This window comes from Solea solea, chromosome 20, assembly GCF_958295425.1.
Source record: "Solea solea chromosome 20, fSolSol10.1, whole genome shotgun sequence".
Taxonomy (NCBI): Eukaryota; Metazoa; Chordata; class Actinopteri; order Pleuronectiformes; family Soleidae; genus Solea; species Solea solea.
Genome location: NC_081153.1, coordinates 14,164,199 through 14,179,402, shown reverse-complemented (window position 1 = coordinate 14,179,402; position 15,204 = coordinate 14,164,199). Strand labels below are relative to the sequence as shown.

Genomic DNA, 15,204 nt, shown 5'->3' with positions numbered 1-15,204 from the left:
CTAGGAATATAAAGTACAGATATGTGAAGTGTGTACTTTAGTACAGTAACAAAGTATTTGTACAACACTGCTACTTAACCCTGGTTTCGTTTTCTACATAACGCGAGTGATACTGAAAACCTTCCTGTCATGACATGAGGTGTTTTTCGGAGGGAGCATGAAAGGCCGGTACTTTTACGCAACAGTCTGATAAACATAACGACTTCTTTCAGTTGAGTAATGAGTGTGGCGTTTGGGAGAGAAGAAATTATCAAACTACACTGAAGAGTTGAATTGGTATCTTATAAAAACACACCTCGCCTCCTGGGGGTCCTTTTAGTTTTATCTCTCAAGGAGTCTGGAGGACAGAGTCGGCCTGTTTGTACCTGTCAAGCTTTTTGTTCGGAGCATCCTGTGCCCGAGTGGCTTCAACAAGGATGTGGCTCTAAAGAAAACCAGTCAGGCTGGGTGTGATGTTTGCGGCAGTAATCCCACGCTTTTGTCCATCAGGAAACCACTCCAGGTGACGTCGGGTCATCTATAGTGATTTTTTGAAAACACCTGGAATGTGCATTAAGCGGAGGCTGAAAGGGAAACTCATTAGACCTGTAGGCTGTAGTCTTAATTACCAGCCATATAAAGGTAGGCAACTGTGTCTGGGCCATGACACACAGGAGCCCCTGAGGCCTGTGTTTACTGTGTGTCAGCTGCTTTGCAGTCGTTTGATTTATTGCAAAGTTATGTGAGAGTACATTATGTGCAGCACTCAAGTAGCATGACTGCAAAATGGATCCCGCATTACCTTTACTGTCTGGCAGAAGGGCGCCGTGATTAATTTAACATGATGCTGACAGTTTTCATAAATAAATGTGTGCTAAACTAAATAATAAACTACAGAAAGAGCTCAGCTGAGCACAGACCTCAGCGGCTGATCCGTTTCCCCCCACGGTGTCATTTTACAGAAAAGCTTCACGTCCGTAGACGTGGACAGTTGGTACACATTATTATAACAGACCTGCATGAATGAACTACGATTTTATTTGTGACGTACTTTGCAGGGTTTTTTTCCTCACGTTAAGATTAAGAATGGGCCCTTTGCAGAGCCGTCACAGCAGGAGAATAATAAATAATCCCAGTCATAATGGCTCATTTCCATTCAGCTTCCGCGGTTTCATGGTCTCACTGTCCTTTTTTTATTTATTTATTTTTGATTTAACCTTTATTTTTCCAGGATTGTCCTATATTGAGATTAATACTCTCTTTTCCAGCACATTTTTGCATAAATACAAAACAAGCGATTAAAAGCAAGGACCAAGGACGGTGCCAGTAAAATGCTATTTCTTATAAGCATTAAAACAACTTTAGCATTAAGTCGTTAAAACATTAAAATATTAAACAAGCAAAACAATGTTCCTAGATGTTACAAGTGCAACTAGTGACTTAAAACTCAGACCGTTTTCTTCTGAAACCGGAATTAAAGAGCCCAACCTCAAATGGTAGGACAGGGTTCTCTTTGCTGTCTCTGTCCTTAAATCTGATCCGGCTGTTGACTCTGAGACTTAAAAGTGTTCTTAATGCTTTCTAACTTAGGGCTGATGTAGAGAGGCAGGTTACACAGAACAGCTTTGTAAATAAAAGTGTTCCAATGCTGCATCCTGTGCATGTTTAATGAGGGGCCAAACAACTAATAAATATAAAGTGCAGTGGTGCGTTCTAAAGACTGAGCCTTACATATATAATGGGAGCGGTAAGGGCCTGCAAATACAGAGGCTACATCTAATGATTTACTCCTCATAGATCCCCAGAAAAGGCAAAATGTGCAGCATCTGCCTCGACCGGTTGGGGTGAAAGGAAACTTGGGGTCGGAGAGGATGAGAGGGAGATGAGGTCGAGACAGGAGAGAGAGAGAGACCAGGAGCAGATTTACAACAATTTCATCAAGTTATACGTTTAGACAGGACAGTTCTGAATCAGTAATGTCATGTTTATAGTGCTATAATGTCAGTTCTTCCTTTACTTTTTCACTTTTATGCTGCTTAAAACCAGACAAACAAAAACCCTTATCTTTATAGTACAGGCAACAATAAACCGATTCAATAAAAAGTCTTTTTTAAACAGTGTGTCTTCTTCTTCTCCTTCTTCTTCTTCTTCTGTGTAGTTTGAAAACTCGATGAGCAGGTGTGTTGTTTTTATCAGTCACTGCTGTAACTGGACCCTATGTCAACAGACCCTGAAGTAATGGTTGGCCCAGCTGGTTGCTAGGCGACACAAGTAGGCTACAGTGCGAATACCTGTTATTATTATTATTGTTATTATTACCCCGGCACGGGTGTGTGAGCTCATGTCCGTATGTGCTCAAACACCAGTCTGAGTGTGACTCACTCTGTCATAGTTCAGCACCGGATCTTAAGGTGAAGGTGTGTTAATGGCAGCCAACCGGAAACACCTGAGCATGAACAATAGACACAAAATGGGAGCGGCTGTGTGGGTGTGTATGTATGTGTGTGTTTTATTTGTATGTGTTATCTCTTTAGGACCTTTTCTGGCATAAACACTGACCTTGTCAGGACCAGTAGTCCTTGTGGAGACCAAATCCTGGCCCTAATGAGGCTGAACCTCAGCTCTGAAGTTTGGGTCAAAGGTCTGATTTGTTGTTAGACATTGGCTGGTTGTGGTTATGGTTAAGAAAGTACAAATGAATGTGAGTCAATGCACTTGTGTTTCCGACCTTGTCAGGACCAGTAGTCCTCGTGGAGACAAAAACCTGGTCCTAATGAGGCAGAGCATGGTTTCTGAGAGGCTGGTTAAATTTAGGGCCGAAGGCTTGGATTATGATTTAATGTTAAAGATAACGCTATATTTAGGCTGTCTAAATACATGTGAGTCCTTAAAAGGGTAGCTGTGTGTGTGTGCGCGCGCGCGTGTGTGCGTGTTGGCCTGCCATGGGGCTGCGGGTGCCTAAACGAGCTGCAGGGGGCATCCTCGCCCCTGCGCGAGGAGACCCCCCCCCCCTCCCCTCTAAACACACACACATACACACACTTCTCCTGCCAGACTCTCAGGCTAAGCAGCGTCGCCATACGGAACATCCTGCCCTCAACCGAGAGGGGGAGGAGAGAGCGAGAGAGAGAGAGAGCGAGCGAGCGCCTTGTGTATGTCGAGAGAGCCAGAGAGAGAGACGAGGTCTGTAGTCTCCCGGCACTATCAGGTCTTGAGCTCAAAAACTCGCAGGAGTAGACAGAGGAACAGCGCGGAGGCCTCGTGGAAACAGCAGCGGGCGCGTGAAGCCTTGGATTAAAAAGCCCGACTCGAACACACGGAGGCTCGCGAGGACTGTCGGCGCTCTTTGAAGTTGGACAGAGACACTGAGCGCAAACAGCAGCACTAGCGGCTTTTGTTCAGCCCACCTCCCCGAACCCCGTGAAGGCAGCGGCGGCACCGGGAGGCTGTGCACGCGCACCCCGACCATGAAGCTGCCCTGGCTGTTCGCGCTCACGGCGCTCCTCGGGCACACCGCCACGGTAAGAAGCTGCTGCACACGGTCCTTTGTTAACCGGACACACACACATACACACACGGGCAGCTCTTCTCTCATGTGTTCTCACATGAACCGTGGGCATTTTCTTTTTATTAAATTAATGATGGAGGGTGTATGTGTGCGTGCACGTGAGTGCGAGCGTGTGTCAGTGAGCGAGGTGTACTACTATTAATGAGACGGTGATTGTCGGTGATCGGTAGGAAATCCTCCACTCGACCTACATAAGCTGTATCTGCGCTCATTGGTGGACCGTGACTCCCGTGCCCCCCAGACACACACGCGCACACACAGCAGCCTTTGTGTCTCAGTGTCGGGGTTTATTGTGGCCTGTATTCCCTCGAGTCAGTAGGTGTGTGTGTGTGTAATTAGCGGGTAATCTCTAATTGAGCTTGATTGCGGGTCTTTGTGCGGCGCCTCGGTATGTGGTGTCTGTGTCACCAGCTCACATCCTGCCGTTAATTCGGCTGCTTCAGTCATATTGCGGCTTTCATGACTTTATTACCGGGCAACCGCGCTGTGGTACGTGTGTGTGCTTGAGGAAGGTGTGCGTGCGTGTGTGTTGGAGGTGTGGCCGGATGTCTGATCAACACCTGTGAGGTGCACGCGGCTTCATATGATCGATATCAGTGATCGAAATGTCCAAATAGCATGACGTGACCGGGGACATCCTCACAAGTTGTGTGTATGTGGTGAAATGTGGGTGGGGTAACGGGGAAGTTAACGGCGATGCGGTGCGCGAGCGACGGCTTGGTGGAATGATGTCATCGGAAATCGCGAGGGGGGAACTGATAAGGAATGCGCGATCACACACGTAACATACACGCGCGCACACACCATCTGACCAATCCACACCGACCTTCACGCGCCCCCCGCAGCGCGTCCACACCCCCGTTACAGATGAATCCAGATTTATCCTGTGAGAAGGAAGAGGAGGAAGTTAATTTAATCACTGAGAGAGGAAAAGCAAAGACCTTAAAAGAAGAAGAGCTCAGATGGTCGTTTAAATATAGACGAAAACACACCATTGACTCGCACTAGTGCTCCACTGTGAGTTTGTAGATTTATTTATTTATATATAACATGATATTTTAATTTTATTTGAGTGTGTCAATACACCTGCTGCTATCTAAGTTTTAATTAAATCCAGTTATAATGATTTAATCCCATGTGAAAACCCTTGTTTAAATTTTACTAGAATAAAAAATCTAATCTAAAGTGAGTACTGTGTGTAGAGCTGGGGGTTAAGTGATCAAAACCATTATCAGGATTAAAAAAAAGTTTCAAATCAGTTGATGTCAGTCGATAATGTGATAAATGTCAGACAATTAAAGGTTGTGATTTGTGTCTGTGAAAGTGAAAGAAACTCGTTAATTGTGGTTTTTAAACTTCTCTATTCACAGAAAACAACACTTTAATTTCACACGTGTGAGGGAAAACGTGTGTCTGCACTGAACATTAACACATCAGTGTACATTATATTGAACCCTTATATTGATGATAAAATAAAAACATTTTAATCCCAGGTTTACACAGGTTTTCCCTCAGTGAAAATGTTTAATATGCATTCACTCCCGGGCCAAATGACCCTGCAATGCATGCAAGTTTTTAATCAGCTTTGGCTGCAGTCAGCGTCATCGTAATGACCCAGACGAACGTGCACATTTCTTCTTTCTCTGCACTATTTTCGCCAGAGATGCACCATTTTGGGTGCGATGTTACTCACTCTTCCAGCCATCAGCATTTATCGGTGTAGTGATCCTTACTATTTGAAACATTTCATTCATTATTTGACTGATTTAATGAGACACCAAAGATGCAAAATAGTAACCACTGCAACAGTATCACTGGGTACATTTAAACATGCACAGTTTAATCGAGCTACGGCTGTAGTCCGACTAAGACAGGCAATCGGACAACTTGCCGAGTCAGAGTGTACTTGCGGAGGAGAAAATTGATTTATTGGCCGCGTATGTCTGACTTCGCCTCCGTAGGTGGCGCTGTATCTCTCTTTAAGCTAGCGTGTGTGTGTGTGTATAGTGATACAGTTTCCTGTTAACCTTTAAGTCACAATCAAACAAACAGCGAACAACGAGATGTACTGTGAGATGGATCATGTTGTGGTTCTGAAGCATAAATCCCTCCACAGTGTTGTTTGTTCTTTTCCGGCAACAGTACTTCAAATTTTGGTGCTTGCTCAGAACGCCAAGTCCCACGCCAGTCCGATTAAGCGTATACATGCAGGAGTAATCAGACTATGAATCGCATTATCCATATATGTTACTCTGACTAAGACTTAAGGACTAACATGTTCACATGACATTAAGAAAAAACTAATTATTGTCTTAGTCTGACTAATGTCGGACTTTTAACATGCTGTAGAGTTGCTGTTTGTCGTTTTTGTTTTTCTCCTCCTTGTACTCTTTACGTCTGGTACGTCTGTATGATGTTACAATTCGCGCATGAGTGACGAAGAAAAACACCACAGGGCAGGAAAACCACTGACAATGGCAATGGTGTTAATCACCTTTTTAGCGGATCCTCCAAAGGTTTTACAATCCTCCCAAAGGTTTTTACAAATCCCGGGCAAAGCTGCTAATTTTAGTGTGAAAGTGGCTTTAGTGTATATACTATACTGTAGACCTGTGTGCTGGAGGTTTCAAGTTTCAACTTCACACGTCACACTAGGGCTGAACAATTAATCACATTTTTATCGTACTACAATTTTACATTTGTTAATTTGAAAATGTGTGTCAAAATATCATTTTAAATTAATTACTGTCTTGATCTATACACATTCATATTCTACAGACTGTACTGTACAGATCTGCACAATTATCACACAGTAATGATTTTAAATGTGTTTTTTCAATGAAAATGAGTATAAATCCCTCGCATAGATATCGCAAATCATATTGCAATCACAATTCCTGTCAAAATAATCACAATTAGAGATGTATTCAAAATCATTCAGCCCTACTACACACATATATATGCACCCACCGATTTCTATGAAAGGAATATTTGAATTGATGTCACCACATCTTGGTGTGGTGATATGATACAGCTTTACAACACTGACACACACACACACACACAGATGCACTGATTAAAGGGTCAGTCAGTTGCAGCCTTTGCCAAAGATCCTTGACCTCCATCTGATCTAATCTGCCTTGAAGTGTATAGATGGAGACAGGTGTGACACACATACACACAACAAAACACAGGCTATGCTCTGTGAGTGCACAGACAGATGCAGGCAGTGTTTCGTATAGGAAACACAAACACACACATTTCAACAGTCTTAATAATTGCAAGGCTCACCTCAAGCAACCTTGAACACACACACACACACACACACACACACACACACACACACACACACACACACACACACACACACATACCCTGGCTTGCATTTACTTGCAGACAGGATCTTTCTTTAGATGTCACTCTTGGCTTGAAGTCAAAGCTCCATTTCCACCGCGAGATACAGTTCAATAAATCTTCGGTTCATTACACAAATATTTGCATTTCAAAATGAGCACCGTGGTCTGGCACCTAAAGGGTGGAGCTAGACACTCAACTGGTCAACACAGTATTGTTACTTCTGGGCAATATCTATTTTAAGAGACAGGTCGGTAGGACAGGACCGACAGGAGACACGGGCAAACACAGAATCCTAGACAATCATATTTTGAAAATAAGACTTTTGCTAAACGCTAATGCATCTCCCCTTGTTTTTGTTTTTTGTAGAAAGTCAATGTTTTAATGTGTGCGCAGTCTCTATCTAAATAAAACAGCACAACATTACATAGCACCAGTTCATGTTTATTAATGCAAGTAATACCCCCCATATATGAGTTTTTGACCGGTGGGAATGTGTTTATTTGGCTTTCACTCCTGGGTCAAATGACTGCAGTGCACGCAGGGTGAAAAAGCAAATTTTTACTTCATTTTTTGGGGCATGGATGCATTATTTATGCACACTCATCGTCTGGCTGTTACCATAGCTATCAGCCATTTATGGTTGAAGTGAACCTTACTCAATACAACTTGTGTTTCCAGGACGTCTCTGACGTCACAATTCATACACAGAAAATGCAGGGATGAAAAAAACCTAAATTAATCGTCAACTATTGATAATCGATGAATTGGTTTGAGGGTTTTTATTATTAAAACTAGATTTCAGCTTCTTAAATGTGACTGTTTTCTTTGCTTGATACAAGAAAAGAAATCGTTAAAACTGAATAATTTTGGTTTGAGGACAAAAACAAGACATTTAAGAACATCATTTCCAGCACTGATAAGTATTTTTCAACATTTTCTGGACCAAACGATTACTTGATTATGAAAATAACCGTTAGTTGCAGCTCTAAACCACTGGCAATAGGAATGTTGTTATCACTTTTTTTACCAGCTTTATCTGGATTAACAAAAATCCCACATCTACCCATCCATCCATCCATCTTCTACCACTTTATTCTCCACATGAGGGTCGCTGGTGCCAATCCCAGCTGAGCGAAAAGGCGGGGCACACCCTGGACACAAACAACCATCCACTCTTCATTCACATTCACACTCACGGTCAATTTAGAGTGTTTAATTTGCCTAATCCCCAAATCTGCACGTTTTTGGACTGTGCGAGGAAACTGGAGAACCCGGAGAAAACCCACACACACACACATGGGGAAAACATGTAAACTCCATGCAGAAAGGCCCTTGTTTATAGATTAAGATTAATATCAGTGTACAGCACAGTTCACTATGTAATTTCCCTCTTCTTTGTTGACTTCATTGGGAAGCTACACTCAGTCACACCAGTATGATGATATTGCGCTATTTACGCTGCTGGCGCCGCTCTTGCCATCCGACCTACACACCCTGCAGTGGAAACGCGAGCCAGATCGGGTTTTATTGTTCCAAAGCTGGCGAGCTGAACTGCGACTGTTCAGCTGTGGTGGAAGTGCATCTTAAATGACGTGTGCACGTGCGTATGTGAGTGGTTCTTGTGATGTGTGGGCTCAAGTGTTTGTGTGTCTGTGGATATTTCCTGTTATCTAAGTTGTGACGACATATCCGGGCGACTGCGTCTTACATGAGAGACTAATTTTCCCACAGACATCTGCTGTGTCCCAGCCTGTGTGCGTGTGTGCATGCATCCGTCCATCTGTCTGTGTGTGGGCTCAAAAATAGTCTATCTCCACTGCCAAAAACTTGTCCTCCTTGAGAAGTGTCTGTGTGTGTGTGTGTGTGTGTGTGTGTCGGAAATGCACAGTGTTGTTGTGGATCATGTTTAACTCGTGGGATGAATCAGTGTTCTGTGCGTCCAACTGCAGACAAAGCCCCCCATAGAGGGAAAGAAAGAGCGAAGGAGCAAGAAAGAGAGAGAAAAAAAATATTGAGGGAGAGTGAGGAATGTGAGAGGCAATTTGACACAGGAAGTTGGGTCCTTTCTCACTCTGCTGGAGGACAAGGTCTCCTCACACACTAACACACAACCCGGCAGGTAGAAAACACTCCTGGGGTGGAGGAGGTATTTCAGGTGGGTGTGTGAAAGGATGGGTGACGGCGTGGTGGTGGTTACCTTCCACTGGTTGGAGGAAATGAAAAGGATCACGGTTCATATCCGGAGCTGCATTCACATACATGGCTGGTGTCTGGAGGTGAGCGCGGACACACAGAGAGAGAATAATGATAGCCTTCAGTGGGGAAAAAAACATCTCAACCCCCTTCATCTCCCGTCTCCTCCCTTTTTAAGGGATGTTTGCGCGCGCGTGTGTGTGTGCGTGCCTACACAAGCTGCTCACCCATATCTGAAAGCAATTTCTTATCACATTTGAAGGACTGGCTCGGCAGATGTGCTGCATTTGACTGAAATTAGTTTTTCTTTCTCGCACAGAAAGTTTTAGTGGTTGACTCGGCTCAATAGAAATGGAATTTCCCATTTACTATTTAGAGTGATAACGGCATGTAAGCACTGAGAAACCTGCTCTCACAATACTGGCTGTTTCACTGTGTCACCCCTCTAAGCTGAAGGAATAATGGGAGCTCAGAATTTGCAGCTCAAACTGAAGTTTAACTAAAAACTAACTAAGAGCTCGAAACTGAATAGAAATCTTTTTAAATTGGCAGAACACAGAGGGGGCTCATTACTGGCCCCAGGAGCAGTGAATAAACTTTGCTGCAATCTTCCTTTAACCTCTAATGTCAGGCTGCATACTAATAATTTAGCTGCCACTTGTAAGTCTTGTCTTGATTTGCTTTCACTTTTCATATGAAGAAACATGTGTGGCCTGACGAGTGACTGTAAGCTAAAAAAAGTCCCAAAAATCCTGCAGCTGCAGTGAACTCATCAATTGTACATAAAAATGGACATAGACATCCGGTTTGAATGATGGAAATAGCCGGGGGCAAATGTAAGTCTATGGGAAAATGAGCCTCCATTGCTAGTTTCATGTCTTCTTCAGTGGAACATGATGCTTCAACTGGGGAGAATTCCTTAACCTAAAGTTCACTGCCATCTTTACGTCACTATAGTTATGCTTCTGTCTTCCCTCCATCAGTTGTGATGTAAAACACATCACTCAGTGTCTCCACAGACACACAAACGAAACCTCACTATACTGTACAAACAGTAGTGTGGAGCTGACAGGCTTAATCAACATTGTGTGAACGTATTTGACAACATTTGAACGTTACAGACATTTGTCTTTTATTTAAAAGCCACACACCATCTCCCTCATTGGCAACAACGAGTAATATTCCCCATTAATGGGACGACTTACATTTAGTAAGTCTTACATTCCACCGCCATGAAACCTGCTTGCGTTTCAGTCTGTTACGGATGAAGTGCAATAAAAATAACTCCTTTTTAATGTTCGCTATGTTTGTTGATGCCTGCAACTTGGTTGGCGGCACTCCCCTCTAGAGGAAGTATTGTGTATAACATCCAAGAGACTCACAGAGGTATGTAGGCGGTAATGTTTGGATGAAAACGGATGAAAATTGAGTAAAAATGGGCCTTTAATGGTCTCAATTGGTAGTTTCAGGTCTTCCTCAGTAACACATGATGAGAAGTTTGCAAAGTACATGATAGTCCAGTAGTACTGCAAACTTCCACTTTCAAAAACTGTCACGTGGCACTGGCCGAATCCCGAATCCCAAGGCTTTTATTTAAGTAAAGGAGTTGATTTAGCATTTTTATGCACAGCTGATGAGAAAACTCTCATCAACCCTAGCTTTAATCGCTGTGAGCTGGCGTTAACAAATGAAGGCAGCACAGATAAGTGATGAGCTGAAAAATGCTGAGAAATGAGTCCCAGCTTTTGTGTGTCGGTGACTACATGAACACAGTTTTATTCTTGCCTCAGCCCAAGCAGCTCGTCTGCAGCTCGTCTTCTATCAATAACAGAGTGCAGTGAGTGCATTACTTCAGCGTTGGCCGCTCTCCATTCGCGGCCAGTTGGTTTGAAACCCTAAAGTAGTCTGGATGTCTGAACTGTTCGCAAACCGGTGTCGTTCACAGACGACACCATTTACCATACGGTTCTCAGGGCATGTTGGTACCAGGCGTTCAAATCATCCTTCTCCAGTGATGCGATCACTGGGTACAGCTCTAATTACAGGTGTGAATGAACTCCAGACACATTAAGATATGATTGCTCGCTTTTGGAGATGACACATTGAACAGTTTGATGATCATTTGTCTGGGGCCACACTGCAAATTCTATATATAGTCAGAATATGTACTATTTTATACTGATTTCGTCAAATTCTGATAGTGAACAAGTCTTTTTTTGGCAGTTTGGTTTTGCCGGGTACACGGATAGAAATGGCCCCGAATTGTTTTCACTTATTCTCTGTTATCGTTTATCATTTCCAGCGAGGTTCATATACAGCAACGTATTCTAATGCCACTGAATAACTTTCTGTCTTCTTATAATCTAATCAAGTGTGAGCAGGGTCACGGTTTCATAATCCTAACAGATTAAAAAATCATTTTCTTTGTGAAAATGAAATAGATCCAACTCAGATTTAAAGGCACAAACTCCTGATAATCGTACACACACTGACAATACACACTAAGTGTTTTTGTTGATTCAGTGCACACGAGGAAGACGCAGAGCGTAGGTGTTTTTAGGTAGGTCACAACCCGGAGCCATGAAGATGCTAAGCACACACACACACACACACACAGATTCTCCCTTGGAGTAATTGGGCATTGCTTTGCAGACATGCTCATATACATACTCTCTGGAGAGTGGAGTTAGATGAATATAGAGACAATAGGGGAGGAGGGGAGGAGAGCAGTGGAAAAAGGAAGTGCACAAGATTGCAGGGTGATGAGAAAGAGGGAACGAGTGGAGGAAATGAAATGGAGACAGGTAGGGCTGGAAAAAGAGTTACGGTAATGGAGGGATGGGAAATGATGTAGTAGGGGAAAGACGAGGTGGAAGAAAGGACGGAAGCGGATCCAGGTATTCAAAAAAGGGGGACCTGGAGAGGAAAGAGAGTGGGATATGGAGGAAGAGAAGGAAGAAATGTGGGGGGATATTTGGACGTGGTGACGGAGAGGGAGGAGAGATGAGGCTGGATGATGCGGATGACGGCAAGCGGATGGAGCGAGGCCAGACGGAGAGATGGAGCCAGGATGGAGGGATGTCGAGAGGATGGGGGAGGGAGGCGTGCATTCCCAGGGGACCGCGCTCTACCTGCTCTCCATGGCCGTCGCTATGACAACCACCATGGCTGTCGTTGTCACAGCTTTATTGCCCCTCTCTCCTCGCTCGTATTCACATCCCTTTCTTTCCACTTCTGCTCCGTGTCTCTTTTCTCTCTTTCTTGGCTCCGTTTCTCTCTCTCTCATTCACAGTTTTTCATGTCTCATTCGCTATTTTCTGACTCTACTCTTTCTTTTTTTTCTCTTTCTCTCTCTCTCTCTCTCGCTGTTCTCCTCCTGTCTTTTCCAACTGTTCCATGACGGTAAATTAAAAAATAGAGAAAGGAAGAGACAGCAGTTATGTTTCAACTTCAGAGCGTGTATATGTGTGTGTGTGCACACGCTATTATAGGACTCTAAATTAGAGAGCATAAACTCAGTGCTGTCTTCCAAAACCACAAAGCATTCTGGGATCTCTCTCTGTGTTTGAGCCTTTGCTATAAATAAAAACCCCAGAAACAGGGTGACTCCTTCTCACTAACAAACGTGTGTGTGTGTGTGTGTGTGTGTGCGCGTGTGTGCGTGTGTGCGTGTGTGCGTGTGTGTGTGTGTGTGTGTGTGTGTGTGTGTGTGTGTGTGTGTGTGTGTGTGTGTGTGTGTGTGTGTGTGTGTGTGTGTGTGTGTGTGTCAGAAATGTTCCCACCTGCACATTAACGCTGCTGTGATTATCATTTTTCACTCGCATCCATTTCCATCCCATCAGTGCTTCTGTCCTTCCTCACACGTTTCCGTAACGACGGGGTAATTGGGTTAACGAAGGGCCGGATGGGTGGGGTCATGCAGAGCTGAAACTCAATGCGGTCCAATGGGACTGCCGGAATGTGTATTTCCTGGCAGGCGGCTGATAAGAGGGGGCAGAGGCTGCGATAAGGCCGGCCTTCACACTCACCGACCAGAGACTGAGTCTTTGTGAGGCTGTGTGGCCTCCATCTGACCTCCAACCACTTTCCCTCCATCTGTCGACACATTTCAGTCTGAAGGTGATTATTTTTTGTCAGCCAACTTTTTATTTACTTGTTTGTGTCGGTTGAAGGTTTAGAAGTTGCAGTGAGGCCACGGTATGTTGAGTTTAACTCGCTTTTCTCAGGCTCTCAACGGCGTCACATGGTCTTCATCAGGAGAGGCTCTGTCGTCATATGAGCATAAAACGCTGTTTCACGGACCATCAGTGCGTTGGGTCTTTATTTAGGACTAACAGTTAAGTCTGTTAAGTCAATTTAACTTTTGAAGTCGTTGTTAAAGGAAAAAAGGGACATAAAATCTGCTCCTTGGTTTTTAAAACGGCACCATGTGCTGGATTTCTTCATTCTTTGGGGTATTAAACTGAATATATATTGTGGCTTGACATTTAAGATGAATTTTTATTATTTCCACGTTTTATGAACATAATTAATCAGTAAAAAAAATACTTTTATCTTTACTCGCAGCCCCAGACTCTAAGACAACAGCATTTATAATGTCAGTGGTGTTTATGGCCGAATGATTTGGGGAAATATTGAGGATATTGTGATTGCAATTTGCGATATCATTTTTAAAAAGACTGTGTAACAAATGATGGAGCATCACCATTAAAACATACACGTATGAAAACATGAATGTTTTTGTTACATTTTCACAGAAATTGGAACAATTGAAAACAGTGGGAGAATCGCACGCACAGCCATTGCACTTTTCTAATGATTTTTTTTTCATCCATGGACACTTAAAATGATGGATCTGTTCATAAAATGATCAGTTTGCAAACAACTGTGCTGTTTTTTTGTTTTTGTTTTTTTAAATAACGCAGTTTAAAAAAAGTCAACCTTACGGATGCTATTAATGACTCGACATCCGTTCTGTACAAAAGTGTCTCTTTGGCCGAGACTCTTTAGTCTTGCTCTGACTAGACGCTCTGTCCGTGCTCCTCTGGGACTCCACATTTGGAAAAAAAAAAAAAAAAGGGCCTCTCAAAGCCTGCTAAGTTTGTTTGCTCTTAATAGTGGAACAGAGTGCTCCTAAATGAACACACAGTGCAAGAAAGAGAGAGCACTTTCCCAAGGGAATATCTATAAGGCCCTGCAGGAAGATGGTAAACATCAACTTAAATCCCCCCCACACACACACATGTTTCGCCGTCCCGTTTGCTGTGACTTAGTGTCGCCTTGTCTTTATCTCTGTGTCAGATTCCAAACCACCATCATCTCATGTCTTTCGTTGATAAGGGAGCAAGTTTGTCAGTTTCAATTTTCACAGATGTTTGCTTCTGATGTGTTTTTCTTCTTCTATTAATGATTTAATGAATGAATGACGGCAGAATGTTTGCTTTTTAATTTTACTTTAGTCTTATCTGGGTTGCCACACTCACTGAAAATGATAATCTCTTACAGTCATGTTTCATCACGATTTCATTAAAAACAACAGCAACCAGAGATCCGTGTGTTTTGGTGTTTAATTGGTCATGGGTTATATAGGATGGACACAGGAAGTGAGTATTTATAGAGCGGGCTTTCAAGCCTCACATCAGGAGTGAGGGAGAGAGCTTCCTGAGTGGTGCATAAAGCGGCCTTTATAGGTGTGTTACATGTGTTACATGTGCATGTTCACACGTGCAGCAGAGCCAGAGAAGGCAGCGAAGGAGCATAGGGAGGCCGCCTGTGCCAACGAGAGCCAGAGAAACCCCTGTGTGTGGAAGGCATGTGACTGCATGTGTGCGTTTGAATTATTTATCCCCACGTCCCGACAGAGGAGTGAACGAGGTCAGGAGCTGCAACATTCTCCCTCTCCATCCATCTCCGTGCCATCCACCCACCGCTTCTCTTCCTCCCTCCTCCTCCTCCTCCTCTTCCTCCATTGTCATTGCTTTGGAGCTGCTCGTTTTTTATCCCGCCCGTCTTAATAAGCAGGAACTAGGAAACAAAAGCCTTCTACCACATGCTACTCACGTCCTCTCAATTATCAGCAAGCCATGAGGGAAGAGCATTGATCCAAT

The 15,204-nt window shown here is 43.6% G+C and overlaps 1 protein-coding gene across 1 annotated transcript in view; it reads left to right on the top strand.

Annotated features, from left to right (window-relative positions):
* The first annotated feature begins 3,060 nt into the window (after positions 1 to 3,060).
* sdc3 (syndecan 3) overlaps positions 3,061 to 15,204 on the top strand; it is a 39,534-nt gene continuing 27,390 nt past the window's right edge. The window contains exon 1 of the mRNA XM_058619132.1: positions 3,061 to 3,500. Within this exon, the coding sequence (XP_058475115.1) occupies positions 3,447 to 3,500 (54 nt within the window). The 5' untranslated portion in view covers positions 3,061 to 3,446. The remainder of the gene's footprint in view (positions 3,501 to 15,204) is intronic.